Here is a 19,189-nt window from a genome sequence, read left to right on the forward strand (position 1 = left end):
CCTCTATATGGCTACCAAAGTGCTATGAATATTGACTAGGGGGGAGTTGCAAAACATTTTTTAGTAAGTAGGCAAATTCACAGATATGGAATAGTGTTGATTGTATGCTGAATCCAAAGGTATCTTCTACATTTGAGGAATTGGTTTAGTACACACTGTGGTATATAGCAGAACTTCCAGAAAGAAATGCACAGATGCTTTACACAGGAACTTTAAAGTAGAAATACCCCCAACAGGAGCTTATCTTGGCTTGAATAATTGAACTTATAAGATAATCACCTACGAGCAGCCTTGTAAGTTTATCCCATACATCATTTTGTATCATGGTTTGTTTTTTTGTTGTTGTTTTGTTTTGTTGCCAGTCCTGGGACTTGAACTAAGAGCCTGAGCACTGTCCCTGGCTTCTTTTTGCTCAAGGTTAGCACTCTACCACTTGAGCCACAGCACTACTTTTGGTTTTTTCTATATATGTAGTGCTGAGGAATTGAACCCAGGGCTTCATGTATACAAGGCGAGCACTTTACCACTAGGCCACATTCCCAGCTCCGTGTCATTTTCTCTTCTCTTCTCTTCTCTTCTCTTCTCTTCTCTTCTCTTCTCTTCTCTTCTCTTCTCTTCTTTCCTTCTTTCCTTCCTTCCTTCCTTCCTTCCTTCCTTCCTTCCTTCCTTCCTTCCTTCCTTCCTTCCCTCCCTCCCTCCCTCCCTCCCTCCTTTCTTCCTTCCTTCCTTCCTTCCTTCCTTCCTTCCTTCCTTCCTTCCTTTCTTTCTTTCTTTTTTTTTTTTTGGCTGGTCCTGGGGTTGAACTCAGGGCCTGGGCTCTATCCTTGAGCCTCTCTGTGCTCAAGGCTAGTGCTCTGCCACTTGCGCCACAGCACCGCTTCCAGCTTTTTCTGTTTATGTGGTACTGAGGAATTGAACCCAGGACTTCATGCATGCTAGGCAAGCACTCTACCACTAAGCCACATTCCCAGCCCTGCATCATGTTTTCTGTGAATTTTTACATTGAGACCAGTGGCTCAAGCCTATAGTCCTAGCTATTCAAGAGGCAAAATCAGAAGATGCCCAAATCCCAAATCCTTTTCATAAAATTATGTAGTATTTGCATGTAACCAACATATATCTTCCTGAATATTTCAAATCATCTCTCTATTTGTAATGCCTAATTTTAATGTAAAAATTGTTATACTGTATCATTTATGGAATAAAGATAAGGAAAATACATATATATGTACTATAGATGAATTTTTTCAGTTGTTTTTGATCCATACTTGGTTGAATCCATAGTTTGTTTTGGTTTTTGTTAGTTTGTTTTGTTTTGTGCTGGTCCTGGGGCTTGAACCAGAGGCTGGAAGTGGTCCCTGAGCTTTCTCCAGGCCATCACTCTACCACTTGAGCCATAGCTCCAATTCTGGCGCGCGCGCGCGCGCGCGCGTGTGTGTGTGTGTGTGTGTGTGTGTTTAACAAAAAGTCCCACAGACTTAACCTCCTGAGTAGCTTAGGGTTATGGACGTAAGCCATCAGCTCCTAACCAGTTAGCTTTTGATTGTCCTAGCAAATATCTCAGAGAAGTGATTTAAAAGACAAAAAGATTTCAATGTGCAGGGAATTTTTGAGGTTTCAGTTTATAGTCAGCTGGCTCCATTGTGATGGGCCTGAAGTGGTGAAGCAGAACATTATGGTGACGGGGTACAGGCAGAGGAAAGCTGATTACTTTATGACCGCAAGGAAATAGAAAAGATGGAGAAGAAGTAGGAAATCTTTCAATAGCAAATGGTAAGAGACCTGCTTCCTCCAATTAGTCTTCACTTCCCTACTGCCTTCCAACAACAACATCAAATTATGACTCCATTAATGGATCATTCTCTCAGGTCAGACTGACATGACCAACTACTTTCCCAAATTCCCTATCTCTGAAACTTGCATTAGGATCAAACCTTTAATACACAAGCCCCTGGAGGGTTAAAGGAAAGACTTTATATCCAAACCATAACACCTTCAGTGTAGAACCCTTGGATACAGAGAGCTAACAGCATTCACATCACTGAGGTAGTTATTCAATATGATAATGTACTTAAAGTACTTGACTCATTACCTAGCATAAGTAAGCCCAATCAAACCCCTATGAATTAGGTTTATGGATAGGAAATTTTCTGCATTTATTACATAGATGCCTCTTGTTCTCTAAGCAGACCAAAAGGTATATGTGAAATAGAAGAAACACCAGAAATTAACATCTGGACATGATAAACAAGCACCCAGGCTACTGCAGGCAACTTAATCCACACAGCTAAGCCTATAGATGCCTTGGTCTGCTAAGGATGTTTAGACGAATAAATGGTTTTGTGGTTTGTTTGTTCTTAATTTCAGGAATGGAATTAATAAACCTTTGCAAAACACCTGAGTTGCCACAAAAAGTGATAATCAAACGAAAGGACCCTTTAACAACAGTTCCTCTGAAACAAGATATAAATGAAAGTTTTGAGAATAAGGAGTACCTTCAAAGTCGATATACCTTCCGACCATTGAAGAATGTCTTCAAGCTTTCAGCTCCTTGTCGTATTCAGAGGGCCTTAGCTATCAACCAGACCTCCCGGTAACAAGACTTTTTCTCTCTCCCCTCTATTTGTCTTAATAATCCATAGTTCATTTTATGTTTGAGAGACCAACAGTTAGATGGACATTTCATTCAGTCCCTACAAATGTTCAGAAAGGCCAGTCACTGATGACTCACATCTGTAATCTTAGCTACGGAGGAGGTGTTTTGTTCTACAGACCCAATATCTAATAACCAGCTTCCATAGTAGAAGATGCTGAGAGATGGGTGGAAGAAGCCGACAAACCCAGATGGCATAGAGTGCCATTTAGGGACTTAAGGATATAAGTGTTTCAGGTAACAGCCAAACAAACCTCCCACACCTGCAGGAGAAAGAAGAACTTTATATGCTAAGCTAGAAAAAGGTGGATAGAAGCAATCATCAGGCAAGTACCTGAAGTTTAAGTATCTTAAACTTTCAACACTTCTTTTCTGTATCCCTGAGGTTCTGCTATGACATGCTTTCATTTTCACTGGATTACTATTCAACAGTGTGTTGTTTATTCTCCATGTATACTATCTTTTGCTATTGAGTTCTAGTTTAATTCCATTGTGATCAGATAGAATATAGGGCATTATATCAATTTTTAAATATTTGCTCAGGATTGTATATTCTAGGATATGACCTATTTTAGAGAAAGTTTATCCGAATTGGGGAGGGTAAAAGGAAGCCCAAAAATAGTGGGACATAGGGCAAACTAACTCAGCAGTGATACTAGACTCTATATTGAAAATGAACTATATAACTTGTAGGGGGGAGGGGGTAAGTTGGGAAAAACTGGGAGAACGTGAGTGAAGAGGTGACACTGTTCAGAAAGAAATATATTCATTACCTGACTTATGAAATTGCAACCGCTCTGTATAAATAGGAAACATCCATGCTTTTTACAAAATTCAGAAACTGTCTTCACATGCAGAGGTCAATTCACAGAAAAAATACTGTTAGTGTAGAAGTATTTAAATATCTTGACATGCTGAAAGCAGTGCACAGACATTTCAACGCAGAAAGATGACTCTTTATCTATGACAAATCTATAACGTCCCTACATAGTAAAATTTGTTGTTCCAGTTTCTTTTTTTAGGCCCAAGCAAGTTTTTGCTTAAACTCTGTAAAATTCACAGTTACAATTTACAGTATTAAACTATAGTAGCAAGTACAAGAAGTAGCAAGTAGAAGAAATATCTTCTCATTTCTTAGCAGGACAGTATACAACTTGCTTTAAAGAATAAGTAGAACAAGGTAACAAACAGTACAAGAAATGTATCCAATGCCCAACGTATGAAACTGTAACCTCTCTGTACATCAGTTTGATAATAAAAATTTGAGAAAAAAAAGAATAAGTAGAACAATGTAAAAGCCCAGATTCTACTGATGAAAATGTGAATGAAAACAAAACAAAACAATATCTGGGAGACATAGTGCAATATTATGTACAGAATATTATGGCTAAGAAGTTTTGTAAATTAAAACTGGTATTCAGTCAAAGAACTTACTCTTAGTACAAAATTGTTTTGATAAGCTTCATCATCTCCCTGGAAGTCTAGTAGAAACATGAACTTCCTCTAAATGACAGATTTTAATGCTGAGACACAAGTCAGAGGATTTACTGTCACATTGAGAGTGTCAGGTGGCAAACCAGGATTTCGCTTTCTGTTCTTTATCCATGGTTTATTTGGTCTATTAATAATCTTTTAAAAAAAGTTCAGAAATATGTTGTAGGTATTTCATTTTCAGCAGTGCCCAGTGGAAGAATTCTGATAGTAAAAATGTACACACAGGTCCAGCTTTGTCTCACTTTATTCTTTTTATTATTTGTGTGCTTTGGGGCAAACGATTTTAGCTCAGTTTTTGAGCCTCAGTTTTTCCATCCATAAGGGTTTGGCTTCAGTTGTTCCGATTGTAAGAGAATAAAAGGAAATATCTTACAGACCAGCCTTGTGTACATTCTCCTTGCTGTGTGTTAAATTGCAATTAATATTCTAGTGTCAGTTTTACTAGCAACTATTTAAAACCCTTTGCCTGCAGAGCTGATATGTAATGTTTAATGTACTGATAAGTATTGTAGCATGTTGGCAGATAAACATTATCTAGAATTAAATTTCAATGTTGTGCCAAAGCAACCACCCATAATTCAGGGATGTTCTTTCTGACCTTACAATTCTTTAATGTGATTCCTCATCATTAAATTTCCAGGTTTTCTCTTCCCAATGAAAGTAAGGACTCATGGTTTGGTTCCCTGCTGATTTGTCCTGTAGTCCTAAGGCAACTACTATGTGGAAAGGAAGAGAATACATGCCGATGCAGCCCTTGCAGCATACCTGAAGTGACAGACCTGGAGTATGATAACCTTATAAGCAACCAGCTAGCCTGTACAGATCAGATCATAATAGTCTATGTATTCTCAGCTAAGGAAAATGACAAGCATATAGAAGAGGTGACTAAAGTATACAGAGAACTAAACAGATCAAGAACCAACCCTTGCACTAAGGTAATGACAACATGTAGGAAAATACTAAGTTGTATAAACTTCATCTAATACATTTTCTCAGTGACATAAAAAATTATGAATGCCTCACTTTTTTTGAAGAATGGGAAGGAGACTAAACTTTGCTTTGTCAAGCAAATGCTCAGCTACTTGAGTTAGAACACCAGCCTTCTTGGCTTTAGTTATTTTTCCGATAGAGTCTCACACGCTTACTTACGTTTTGCCTCTCTTAGCTTCGATTATATACGCAAGGTCTTTTAGCCAGTACTGGTGGCTCACACCTGTAATTCTAGCTACTTAGGAGGTTGATCTCTGAGAATCCTGGTTTGAAGCTAGTTCAGGCAGGGAAATCCATGAGCCTCTTATCTCCAATTAACTATCCCCAAACCTAAAAGGGGAACTATGGCTCATGTGATAGAGCACTAGCCTTGAGCAAAAAAGCTCAAGACAGTGCCCAGGCCTTGAGTTAAAACCCAGCAACACCACCGAAAAATAAAAAAAAAAAAAGGTCTTGCTAAGTTTTTTTTTCCCCTGTCATTGTTGTTGTTTTTTACTCTGGCCTGGCTTTTAACTATGATCTTCCTACCTCTACCTCCTAAGTAACAAGGATATAGTGGCATGAGCCACTATATGTCACTGACCATGTTCTACTTTTCATATAATAAAGGTAATAAATCTTTTTTTTTTTTTTGCCAGTCCTGGAGCTTTGACTCAGGGCCTGAGCACTGTCCCTGGCTTCTTTTTGCTCAAGGCTAGCACTCTGCCACTTCAGCCACAGCACCACTTCTGGCTTTTTCTGTTTTTGTGGTACTGAGGGAATCGAACCCAGGGCTTCATGCATGCTAGTCAAGCACTCTACCGCTAAGCCACGTTCCCAGCCCAATAAAGATTATAAATCTTAATGTGTTTGCCAAAGGTTCATGAGCTAGAAAACTGGTCCTCAATGTAATGGTATTGAGGGAACTTTAAAAGTAGGGCCTTGTGGAGATGATTAGATCATGGGGATGCTACCACTAGCAGAAAATAATGACTCTCACAAGGGAGTATATAAGGTCCCATGTGACTAGATTAGTTCTTATGAAAATGGATTTGTTTTGTTTTGTTTTGCCAGTCCTGGGGTTTGAATTCAGGGCCTGAGCACTGTCCTTGGCTCCTTTTTGCCCAAGGCTAGCACTCTACTACTTGAGCTACAGTGGCACTTCTGGCTTTTTCTATATATGTGATGCTTAGGAATTGAACCCAGGGCTTCATGAATACAAGGCAAGCACTTTACTACTAGGCCATATTCCCAGCCCCGAAAATGGATTATTTTAAGGTTGAGGACATCTTTTGCACTTGGGCTCTGCCACGTGTAGCCATTCTCTATATGCTATACCGTGTTGTAAAATATCCAGGGAGGCCATCAGTAAATGCCAGTGCTATTTGAAATTCTAGTGGCATGTCATCCATCGAAATCATTAGTCAAATCTCTTTTTAAATATATATATGACCTACTATCAGATATTTTGTTATAGCAAGGCAAAAATGGATGAACACAAGCAAGAAGCCTAATGAGTTTTTATGTATGTGTCACCATCCAGATCAAGATATATTTCCAGTCCAATAAAATAGAATGCCAATATTCTCCTATTCTGTATCCATAGCAGACATTAGTAATTCATCATTCTATCAACCGAGTATTGGCTGGGCCCTGGACTCCTTTATCTGAGTGCATTCCAAGTAGCTACTATCAGTCTCACTTGCCATGCATGAAAGCACATTTATTTTTATTTATTTGATTATTGTGGCCTTCTTTTCCAACTGTCTCTTCCTTTCAACCCCACTGCTTCTGGGTGCTTCAGGCCTTTGTTACGTCCCACAGATTTTCAACATTACCCTAACTGGTTTTTCTGCTTCTGGTCTTGGTCTATCTGATATTTCCTGCCTGTTACAGAGTATTCTTTTTAACATGTGAGCATGACTGCAGTGTCATAATTCTCTAAGGATTTCCTTTTTTTTTTTTTTTTGGCCAGTCCTGGGGCTTAGACTCAGGGCCTGAGCACTGTCCCTGGCTTCTTCTTGCTCAAGGCTAGCACTCTGCCACTTGAGCCACAGTGCCACTTCTGGCCATTTTCTGTATATGTGGTGCTGGGGAACCGAACCCAGGGCCTCATGTATATGAGGCAAGCACTCTTGCCACTAGGCCATATCCCCAGCCCAGGATTTCCTTTTAAGTCAAGTCTAAGTTCCTTAGGCTCACTCACACTGTGGCTCTCTCTGTCCTGCTGGTTCAGCTCCCTATCCCATTTTACCCTTACGATAGTCCTAAGGAATATATTAGCTACCCCAGTGCTTGATCTTCATCAGGTTAAGGCATGTAAAAGCCAAAGTCCTGGACTGTGTCAAAGGACTGAATTGGTTTCAATGAGTTGACTTGTATATCATTGTCCTAGGTATGCCATGAGAGGGTTTGAAGGAATGCAGCATTACGTGGACAGGCCTGGTGTAGCCTCTAAATAAGAAGCATGAAAGCTTTCCTCCCCACCAGGATTCTATGTTTTCTCTTCCCTAGTAATGAGATTTTTGGGCACTATCTGGATTTCTCTTTTCACTTTGCCCAAAAGTGTAGAAGAACGTTTAAGACAGAATGGTGGGGCTGGGAATATGGCCTAGTGGTAGAGTGCTTGTCTTGTATACATGAAGCCCTGGGTTCAATTCCTCAGTACCACCATATATAGAAAAAGCCAGAAGTGTTGCTGTGGCTCAAGTGGTAGTATGCTAGCCTTGAGCCAAAGAAGCTCAGGGACAATGCCCAGGCCCTGAGTTCAAGCCCCAGGACTGGCAAAAAAAAAAAAAAAAAAAAAGACAGAATGGTAACAAGAGGGTTAGAACTTAGGGGCCACTTCTCTAAAATATGTGAAATCTTTTATTCTTTTGGAGCTAGATCTTTATTTTTTTGTTTATTTGTTTTGTTTTTGTTGCCAGCCCTGGGGCATAGACTCAGGGCCTGAGCACTGTCCCTGGCTTCTTTTTGCTCAAAGCTAGCACTCTACCTCTTGAGCCACAGCACCAATTCCAGCTTTTTTCTACATATGTGGTGCTAAGGAATTGAACCCAGGGCTTCATGTATATGAGGCGATTCCCAGCCCTAGATCTTTATTTTTATGTTGAAATTTTCTTTTGTTTTTATGTTTCAGTGTTTTTAATTTATAATTTTTTCTTCCTATACCTACTTCAGATCTTTGCCTATAAGGGCAGAATATAAACAGTTGGCTTTAGAAAATAAGTTTTCACTAAGGAAATGTGATTTTTCTCCAATAGCGCTAGAAGCCACTACATGGGGATAATGTGTCATTTTATACTTTTTTTTGTTGTGTTGTTGGTCATGGACTTGAACTCAGGGTCTGTGCGCTGTTGCCAAGCTCTGTTGCTCGAGACTAGCACTCTACTACTTTGAGCCACAGCTCCACAGTTTTTGAGTGGCTAATTAGAGATAAGAGTCTCACAGGGACTTTTCTGCTTGGGCTGGCTTTAAACCCCAATCCTCAGATCTCAGTCTCCTGAGTAGCTAGGATTACAGCTGTAAGCCACCAGCACCAGGCTCATTTAATAATTTTTATGGATAAGAGAGAACATCTAGGTGTGATTAGCTGAGTGCTATAAGCTTTCAGAAAGTAGTCTTTTTTTTTGGGGGGGGGGGAAGTCCTGGGGCTTGGATTCAGGGACTGGGCACTGTCCCTGGCTTCTTTTTGCTCAAGGCTAGCACTCTGCCACTTGAGCCACAACGCCACTCTGGCCATTTTCTGTATCTGTGGTGCTGAGTAATCGAACCCAGGGCTTCATGTATACGAGGCAAACACTCTTGCCACTAGGCCATATTCCTAGGCCCCAGAAAGTAGTCTTTATTTTTTTCAGATTAGAAAAAGGAAGGGATTTGTCCTGTGACCAAAGAACCTAAAGGGAAATAAATGAGAATGAGGAAAGTTATAAGTCACATATAAGAACACCATTCTCCTGCAAGGCCTTGGCTATCTACTGTTTTTTTCTTCCTTTAATCAAGTTACCTCGAGGCCTGCTAATGACTAAATTATTGAGCTATACTTGGAAGCTGTAAAACAGTGGGAATTTATCTACCAGATACTCTGGTACATGTTCAAGGGTGTAGGCAGAACTCCTAAAGAGTATCCTGAGCTATGGAGGGTTTATGGTGCGTTCTGGAGGATAGAAAGTGTAGCCTCACCTCCTCAGCATACCTTGTAGCCTTATTCCTTTGCCTACAGGTTGGAAGCTTCTGGATGGCAGGACTGTCTTGTTCACCACTGTCACCCTGTGTCTGGGCCTAGAACATGGCAAATGCTTGCGATATAGTTATTGAATGAGTAAATGAACTAATGAATGAATGGATGACAGCTATGGTCACTGCTTTTCATTGGCCTCATTGGAGTGTGATTGGAAGCATGGCCTAGTGAGCTGATTTAGGTTTTACTTGAAGAGACAGACATGCTGAATGGTTAGAAGGCAGAAACATAATCAAGAGGAGTCAAACTCCTCTCTGGGAAAACAATGTGGATCAAGTCCCATGAGCTATGAGATCCAAGTACAGGAAGTCTTACTCAGTTAGAAAACCTCCCCCTAATCTTTTACCTGGCATCTAATTGACACTCAGAGCCCTTGCTTTTAAGCACCAAGCTGCATTGTGTAATGGTATGGAGCAGAAAAATCAACAACTAAGAGGGTCCAGAGTAGAAGCATTGCTTGGGAAGAATGGCTCATATCTTCTACCTCAGGAACATGACATCAGACATATGGGATGGGAGGCACAGAAGGGACTAAATATTATGCTAATATTAAGCAGAAGAATCCCCAAGAGAATACTTGGTTGAGCCCTTTAAACAATGAAGAAATACATTCCCAAATAGTAATAGCAATAGCTGGAGAGGTGGCAATAGGATCCTAGTCCCCTCTCTGCATGCCCACATTACCCTAAGCAGGAATGTGGAATTGAGATGCTCAGAGAGGGTAGGGAGCCACAGTGGGGGGAGGGCAATGGCAAAAGAGCCTCAATTAAGGAAGCGATGGCAGCCCTTGGTGCCACAGTTTCAGGGCAGCTTGTTACTGGCTGGCATCCTCAGAGGGGAACTTGGAGTCATAGGTGAGCTCCTCACTATGCAAAATGTAGTACAGGGCAAAGACAACAATAGATTTCTGACATTCCACATAGATAACATAAGAGAAGCAGCTGGCTTCACATGAGTGACTGATGACATTTTTTAAGAGTAGGTTTCTAGGAATCACTAATTCAGATACATTTACTGAAGTCCTACAATATGTGGCAATGTGATAGGATCTGGAGGTGAGAATTTTGATTCAAGTCTACTATTACCTTCAAGGAAAAGACAATCCAGAAAATGGACAACCAGAGCATGGTGAAGTGACAACCAGAGCATAGGTCAGAAAGATGGATAGAGCATTCAGGCAGGAAGCATTTTGTAGAGCTCATGATTCAGGGGGAGTGCACCACTCCACACAAGGCCATGTTGAATCGTGTGTTGGAATACTCCATGTTGGAAGGCAAGAGTACATTGAGAAAGTTAGCAAATAGAGGTGTTCACGGGGGCTTGGCTGTGAGGCTTGATAAGGAATTTGGACTCTGCTTGAAAAGTAGGAGGTTTCACTGAAGGATTTATGCATAGAAATAACATTAAAAGACTGTGTGGTAAAGAATAAAGAGGGTAAGAAATATCTCAGGATGGATGCTTTTGCATATGCTTAGAATCCAATACTTGGAAGTCTGAGGCAGGAAGATGGAGAATTCTAGCCAGCTTGGACTACATAGAGAAAGGCCATCTAAAAATTAAAAATAAAGAAGTCTCATTATGCCTTACTGCTTAGGTGGTTGCCCCAAAACATAGGAGTTTAAAACAGCAAGCATCTGTTTGCTTGTGAATTATACTTAACCCTGCTTCATGGAACATTGGTGGTGGAGTCACTTTCAACGTGGCTAAGGGATTCAAGCCCATTCTCATGGCTGTTGGGCTGTCCTACCACCATTTGGGAGCTCAGTTATGGCAATTATCTAGGGATCTCTGTTCTCGTAAGGGTTCTTGGACATAAGTGCTAATTTCACATAACAAGATGCCTATTTTAAGAAGGAATGTTCCAAGAGGTGAAATCGGAATGACACTACCTAATCTCAAAAGTTGCACAGTATGCTATTGGTCAGAATCTATCCCAGGACATCAAGGGCATCAAAAATGGATCCCAATCTCTTGATGAATAGAGTGGCAAATAATCTGTAGCTATGTTTAATCCACCATAAGAACATTTAAAGAAAAACATAAGACATGGTGAGTTTTGGGTTCGTGAGTGATGAAATGGAAGATCAAGAAGTCAACATCTCAACTCACAAGATTTGTGAGGAGAGCACAAAGTTTTGGTAGACATTTAGTTATTTAGTCAACCAAAAGTAGTAGAATTATGTGTGAAGATGGTGAATATCCTGAAGCCCTGGCTCAGCAGCACTTTTTTAGCTTAAGAGAAACGAAGAGGTCAAGGACAGGAAAAAAAAGTATTTGATGAAGTCTAGGAAAGACTTAGAAGAACAGGAAGGAGATGTAAAGAAATATAGCCACAAAGGCTGTAAGAGAGCTGGAGAAAAGACTACTGTTATTAGCCTCAAGTGCCATAAAGAAGTCAAGTAGCAAGAAACAAAAATGTCCAGTAGCCATCGGCAATATACAAACCTTTGATGAGCCATGAAGGTAATAGTAAAGATAGAATCTGGAATTTTATGTTATAGAATATAAATACTACTGAGTAGAACAAAAGATTGGTTTCCTGTGTAGTATCTTTTAAACTTCTTTTCTTTGCTTCTAGAGTCATTTGGATCCCTTTCGGTTGCTAAAATACAACATCATGTCAGCAACTAGATTTACAGGCAGCGATTGTCCACTTCTGGTTCAAAGACACAATATCACCCCTGGCATTTTTTTGGTATGTGCTTTAAAATAGATCACTCTTTTAGCTGGACAGTTATTGTTTGTGATGTTGGTGGGACTTGGAGATCATTCATAGGGTCCACAGAAGGCTGAAGAATTCAGAAACAGTGTTTACAATAGCCTTTGACTACAGGTCTTCCTAACTATTGAGTTATCCTTTTGTTGATCTAATGAAATTAAAAATTGAACATTGTTAAAACCAAATGAATTGGCAAGGAGATTACTGTAAAGTCAGTTCTCATATTTAAGAAACTTGTACAGTAGTTAGTTAAGGATGTAAGAATACATAAAATCATATAGTTGAAGGTATAACAGAATAACTCCTGAAGTGAGGCAGCTCAATGTGCAGAGAAAGCATGAACATTGAAAACAGAACTGATTTCATAACCTGGTTATGATACTTGCTTATTGTGTTACCTTAGTCAGAGTTCTATCATGTCGGAGCCTGCTTCATGTCTTACAATAGAAAGAGTTATTGTAAGAGTAATTACTATAAAATTTTGGTGAGACAATTGTGTGTAGTACTTGTTTCATTTTCTTGTATCTTGTTGGTACTTCATAAATGTTAATTCCACTGATCTGCCATCACTATAAACTAGGTTTGCCTTCACTAGAATTTCCCTGAAAGGATTCAAGCAATAATAATCATTTCATTTGATGACACTTTTTCAAAGCATCTCTCAGGGGCATGGCTTAAATGGTAGAGCACCTGCTTAGCAAGCATGAGGCCGCCCTGTGTTCTAACAGAAACAAACATCTTGTAAGTAATTTTTTCTGAGAAGCAACAGAGTGGATATTGTCTCAAGATCCTTCCATCTTAGGCGGAGGAGAAGGAGGAGGAAGCCCCATCTACTACTGTTAATAGATGCATAAGATGCATTACAAAATCAAATGTAACTTCATGAAAATTACATTTTAGGAATAGTAAGTATAGATGCTGCCATTGATGTTGATTTTTTTTGCCAATCTTGGGGCTTTTTATTTATTATTATTATTATTATTATTATTATTATTATTATTATTATTGCCAGTTCTAGGGCTTGGACTAAGGGCCTGAGCACTGTCCCTGGCTTCTTTTTGCTCAAGGCTAGCACTCTGCCACTTGGGCCACAGCGCCACTTCTGGCCATTTTCTGTATATGTGGTGCCTGGGAATTGAACCCAGGGCTTCATGTATAGGAGACAAGCACTCTTGCCACTGGGCCATATCCCCAGCCCCAAGATGCTGCCATTGAGATAATTATGACAATGGTAATGTTAATATTCATTGAGTTTTTACTCAAAAATGGCTAGGTACCATGCTAAGTAATTCCTGTGTGTTTTTTCATCTAAATCCTCATGGCAAACAAAAGGGCGATGGGATATACTAATAGTAATCTTGATAAAAAGAGAGAGAAGCTGAAACTTAAGTAATTTGTCCACGATCAAGGTGCTAGCAAGTAGAAGGTCAAGATTAAAATACAAGCTGGGCTCTAGTGGCTCATACCTGTACTCCTAGCTACTCAGGAGGCTGAGATCTGAGGATCACAGTTTGAAGCCAGCCCAGACAGAAAAGTCTATTTGACTTTTACCTCTAATAAATTACTCAGAAAAATCCAGAAGTGCTGTTGTGGCTCAAATGGTATAGAACATTACTAGCTTTGAGTACAAAGAAGTGCTACTAGGCCCTGAGTTCAAGCCCCAGGACTGATTAAAAAAAAAAGATTCAAATATAGATCTTCTCACTATGAACAGAAACTGCTTTTAATGAAGACTGCAAGAACTCCCACAAGGTAGTCCCAGCACCTCCCCCCCAACTTTGGATACATGTAAGAGATGTATAGTGTAATACTTCAGGTTGTGAATGAGCTCCAGGTGAGAAGAAACTAAATGAATACTGAGAAAACAGGCACAGTGCCTCTTAACTTTTGACAGAAAACAAGCCTTCTTGTCACATGTGCCAAAGAACAGTTTAGATAAAAGAAAAGGATTCTGTCTAAATGAGATGGGACAGAGAGTTCATCCACACATCATCTATGATATCACAACATGGAGAAAGTATGGGTAGCTCAGTGACTGATTTCTTGAAACTGAATTATTTATCAGTTATGAAATCTGTTTTATTTTCAAAATACAATTCACATTGTTGTCACTGTGATCAGTCTTATTGTGTGGAAGGGAAATCTTCCATGGTACCTGGCTCATCAGTAATGATCACCTTGCTCCTGCCTGGATCTTCTGGATCCAGGAGTCTTGGCAGATGAGCTAGCTTGGTTTGTAGCCTGGCTTCTTATAAATTTACTTGTGGTTAGGAGGGGAGAATAAATCAATCCACACAATGAAAATATATGTGTTCCTTAAGTTATATTTATCTGTCCCATCAGAACCCAGAGTCTGGCAGGTGACATTGGCCTACTTTTCTGTAAGAGAATATCTACAATGATTGCTGATCACCTGAGACAAATTCCGGTTCAAACACTGGCTGCCAAGCCAAGAACAAGGGGAAGGCTTCAGCCTGTGGATCTGTCTGTCCACTGGGTGACAGTGTTGATCCATCAGAAATGAATGTGCTTTGTTCCTGATCCAGAAAACTCCAGGTCTCTGAAAGGAAAGACTGTAGCCAGATGGCACACAGAGGGCCAGGGGAAGCCGTGCTGCTTCTCTTCCCTGAGTGAGCAGAACGGGTTTATATTTTCTCTTTCAATGGAAAATTTGTCTTGTTAGTCTCAGTGTCTTTGGGTGAAGCACTGCAGACATCACTGCAGTGATTTCCATGATAAATTAAACTGCATTTTTCTCAAAAATGTAAACAAGGCAAATTAGCTTGCAGAGAGCATTGTGACAAATGAGCTCAAAATTCATTTTTAGCTATTTATTCACATTCATTAGTGGTTGATTCTTATAAACCTACATTACTTCAGGCCTCTGGAGAGGGGCATGGCTGTTATTGGGGCATGTTATATTCAAATCTCCAAGTCACAGTTTTACATCATTTTGTCCCTGGCGTCAAAAGGAAATACAGGAAGACAAAAACAAAAAGCTGCAGTTTCCATTTCCATGTAGTTTCTGGAAATGACGAAGATGTATTAGCATAATGCACTAGAGAAAGAAGGAGTGATATAGCCAGCCCAACGAGATAGAAAATGAGTTTAATGTTTGTTTTAGGAAGCCTTGAGATGTTAACGTTGATGTTACATTTTTATTCTCTTCCACTCCATCTTCCTCAAAATGGAGGATAGAAGGTAATGACCTAAAATATTTGTGACTTCATTACAATTTTGTGAGCAATGGATTATGTTAATGTGAGGCTCTGCTGCAAATTCTTAATCAGACTGGAAGACTAAAATAGGATGCTCAATTTAAAAAGTAGAACACTTAAAAGCTTTCCTTTTTCTTCCTTGATTTGGTCCACTTTATGTATGTTAAATTAGTATAGTTAATATAACAAAGGTTTAAAATAGTTAAACAGTAAAACTGCAGTCTTTTCTAGAGGAGTTCTACCTGAGCTTTGAGAATCTCAAATGAGGCTTAGAAATATAACCAGGTTGTCTGGCTTTCACTCCCTGAGGCTCAAAACTGAGCCACACAAAACAAAGGGCCAAACTCAAGCTATAAGTCACTTCTTTGTCTACTCTTTGGACACCTCAGCCCTTCTCTGACTTACTACACTATGGGGACTATGGGACTTGAATTCAGGGCCTGGGTGCCGTCCCTGAGCCTCTTTTTGCTCAAGGCTAGCACTCTACCACTTGAGCCATAGCACCACTCCTGGATTTTTTAGAGTAGTTTATTGGAGATAAGAGTCTCATGGACTTTTCTGCCAGGGCTGGCATTGAACCGTGGTCCTCAGATTTCAACCTCCTGAGTAGCTAGGATTACAGATGTGTCACTGGTGCCCGGCTTTGGGTGTTACATTGTTTTAAGGATTTTTTTTTTTTGCCAGGTCTAGGTCTTGAACTCAGGGCCTGCATATAATCCCTGAGATGATGATCCTCCTCCTCCTCCTCCTCCTCCTCCTCCTCCTCCTCCTCCTCCTCCTCCTCCTCCTCCTCCTCCTCCTCCTCCTCCTCCTCCTCCTCCTCCTCCTCCTCCTCCTCCTCCTCCTCCTCCCCCTCCTCCTCCTCCCCCTCCCCCTCCCCCTCCCCTCCTCCTCCTCCCCCTCCCCCTCCCCCTCCCCTCCTCCCCCTCCCCCTCCCCCTCCCCTCCCCCTCCCCCTCCCCCTCCTCTTCCTCATCTTCCTCCTGTGGTAGAGCCCTAGCCTTGAACACAAAGAGGCTCAGGGATAGTACCCAAGCCCTGAGTTCAAGCCCCACAACTGACAAAACAAAACAGTGACAATAGTACCAGGGCACTTGGTTGTTAAAATGCTAGGAACCTTTGGATTATATCATTCTAGTTTTGTTTCTTTTTGTTTTTGTGCTGGGAATTGAACCAGGGCCTTCGATATGCTAAGGATATTGCTCTACTCCAGAGATAACACTCCCAATTGCTGTTTGAGATTTTGAAGCACAACCAATTTAAAACTTAAGAACCCTTTGCACATGAATATACAATAAGCTATAGAAATTGAAGGCATTTTCTAGTCTAACACTCTCTGTATTATGATCAAGTTATGATCAAGTCTTGATCACTACAGCCTGCTGCCTTCTCAGGAAGCCCTAGGTTTAGCTTATGAAATAAGTTTGAATATACATGGATTGGAAAGTTTTCTTCAGAGTTATAAATAAAGTACCAAATAAGAATGAAACATTCTCAACTTAACAATTTTTAAAATTGTACTTTTTGGTCAGATGTGGGGCTTGAACTCAGGGCCTAGGCTCTGTCTCTGAGCTATTTGGCACAAGACTAGTGCTCTGCCTCAGCCATAGCACCACTTCTGGTTTTCTTGGTGGTTTAATTGGAGCTAAGAATCTCATGGACTTTCATTCCAGGGCTGTCTTCCAACTGCAATCCTCAGGTCTCGGCTCCCTGCGTAGCTAGGATTAAAGGCATGAGCCATTGGCAACCAGCTGTACTCTTTTTGTTTTGTTTTTGCCAGTCTTGGGGCTTGAACTCTGGGCTTGGGTGATGTCCCTGAGCTTCTTTTGCTCAAAGCTAGCACTTTATGACTTGAGGCACTACACCATTTCTGGCTTTTTGGAGTAATTTATTGGAGATAAGAATTTCATGGACTTTGCTGCCTGGGCTGGCTTCGAATTGCAATCCTCAGATCTCAGCCTCCTGAGTAGTTACGGTTACAGATATGAGCCACCAGTGCCTGGCTTGTATTTTTTTTAAATATATAAACATTTCACATTTATTGTGTGTTTGTGTAAATTGACTAAAAGTCATCCTAATGAAATAATGAGAAATAATGAGATTCTTCAGATCTTATAAAACATTTACAACATATTTTGTGTTGTAACCTTGCCACAGATTAACCTAGGTGTCAGTGTGATCTTCTAAATTCAAGCCAAGATAGAATAGCTTTCGTGGTTAAAGCCAGGCATGGATATTAAAGAATAAAGACAAAATATTTCATATCAGGACAGAACTCCATTGACTATGCAGACTGGCCTAGAAACAGAAAACAGATTGTTTTGTTGCAGTTATTACAAATCAGAAAATTCTATTCCCAGGGAGAAATGTTGTAATAGTACATCCTTTTGTTGTGAAGATTGTGCTATATGAAAGGAAAAAAGAACATGGGGGATAGGAGACTATGTCTTTTTTAGTACTCATTCTGGTACTTCAAGGATTTATTCTTTGAAGAGAGGTAGATCATTCTTCTTTTTTCTGAATAATTATTTTCAAAGTGATGTACAAAGGGGTTACAGTTTCATATGTAAGGCAGTGGATACATTTCTTGTACAATTTGTTACCTCCCTCCCCCATTTCCCCCCTCCCTCCTCCTCCTTTCTCTCTCCTCCCATGAGTTGGTTTACACCAAATGGTTTTTTAAGTATTGCTTTTGGAGTCATTTGTCTTTTTATCCTTTGTCTCTTGATTTTGATATTCCCTTTCACTTCCCTAGTTCTAATACCAGTATATACAGTATCCAGGGTACTCAGATGAGATACAGTGATAGAATGGGGACAACCACAGGAAGGGGATTGACAAGAGGATCATCAACAACAAAAAAAGCTATGGTTTCACATGGCATGTTGAAAGTAATTAAAACAGTGATATAACACTAATTTCCATAACATGGAGTTCATTTCACTTAGCATCATCTTATGTGTTCATAAGAGCATAGCTATCCACCTCACCCCAGTAAGAATGTCCATTATCAGGAAAGCTAACAATAAGAAATGCTGGAGGGGATGTGGCCAAAAAGGAACCCTACTTCATTGTTGGTGGGACTGTAAACTGGTTCAGCCACTCTGGAAAGCAAGAACACACTAAAGCCACTAGCACAACAATGTTCATCGCAGCACAATTTGTCATAGCTAAAATATGGAACCAACCCAAATGCCCCTCAGTAGACAAATGGATCAGGAAAATGTGGTACATATACACAATGGAATTTTATGCCTCTATCAGAAAGAATGACATTGCCCCATTCGTAAGGAAGTGGAAGAACTTGGAAAAAATTATACTAAGTGAAGTGAGCCAGACTCAAAGAAACATGGACTCTATGGTCTCCCTCATAGGGAATAATTAGCACAGGTTTCGGCTAGTCACAAGAGGATCACAAGATCATTCTTCCAGAACTCAGGACCTGGGCTCTGTCCCTGAGGTTTTTGCTCAAGGATAGCATTCTACCACTTGAGCCACAACTCCGCTTCCAGCTTTTTGATGTAAGTGGCGAAAAGAATCTCACTGACTTTCTGGCATGGGCTGCCTTCAGACTGAAATATTCAGATCTCAGCCTTTTGAGTAGCTGAGATTACAGTTAGCCACTGGCACCAGGCTCAGGTAGATCATTTTTCACAATATAAATTCAGCTGCCTTTTAAAGTTATTTTAAAATCACCCTTCCTTTTTTTTATCCCTTCTTCCCATCCTCTAACAGTTGACTATTTCCCAGTTGTTTGCCAAGAACTCTACAAAATAAAACTCCTTCTTGCACAGAATGAGAAATGGCTTTACAAAGAAGAGCAGAGAAGCAGAATTTAAGGAATGGAAGAGACTTTTGGAGATCTAGTCTAATAAATCTTACTTGTTTTATTTTGAT

At 40.2% G+C, this 19,189-nt stretch overlaps 1 protein-coding gene across 3 annotated transcripts in view; it reads left to right on the forward strand.

Moving 5' to 3' along the window:
• LOC125360052 (uncharacterized protein C3orf20-like) overlaps nucleotides 1–19,189 on the forward strand; it is a 77,550-nt gene that overhangs the window by 49,474 nt on the left and 8,887 nt on the right. For all 3 annotated transcript variants that reach the window (XM_048358022.1, XM_048358030.1, XM_048358039.1), the window contains 3 exons: nucleotides 2,368–2,593; nucleotides 4,788–5,082; nucleotides 11,935–12,051. In XM_048358022.1, coding sequence (XP_048213979.1) covers nucleotides 2,368–2,593; nucleotides 4,788–5,082; nucleotides 11,935–12,051 — 638 coding nt within the window. The remainder of the gene's footprint in view (nucleotides 1–2,367; nucleotides 2,594–4,787; nucleotides 5,083–11,934; nucleotides 12,052–19,189) is intronic.

Source organism: Perognathus longimembris, chromosome 1 (assembly GCF_023159225.1).
Source record: "Perognathus longimembris pacificus isolate PPM17 chromosome 1, ASM2315922v1, whole genome shotgun sequence".
Lineage (NCBI taxonomy): Eukaryota > Metazoa > Chordata > Mammalia > Rodentia > Heteromyidae > Perognathus > Perognathus longimembris.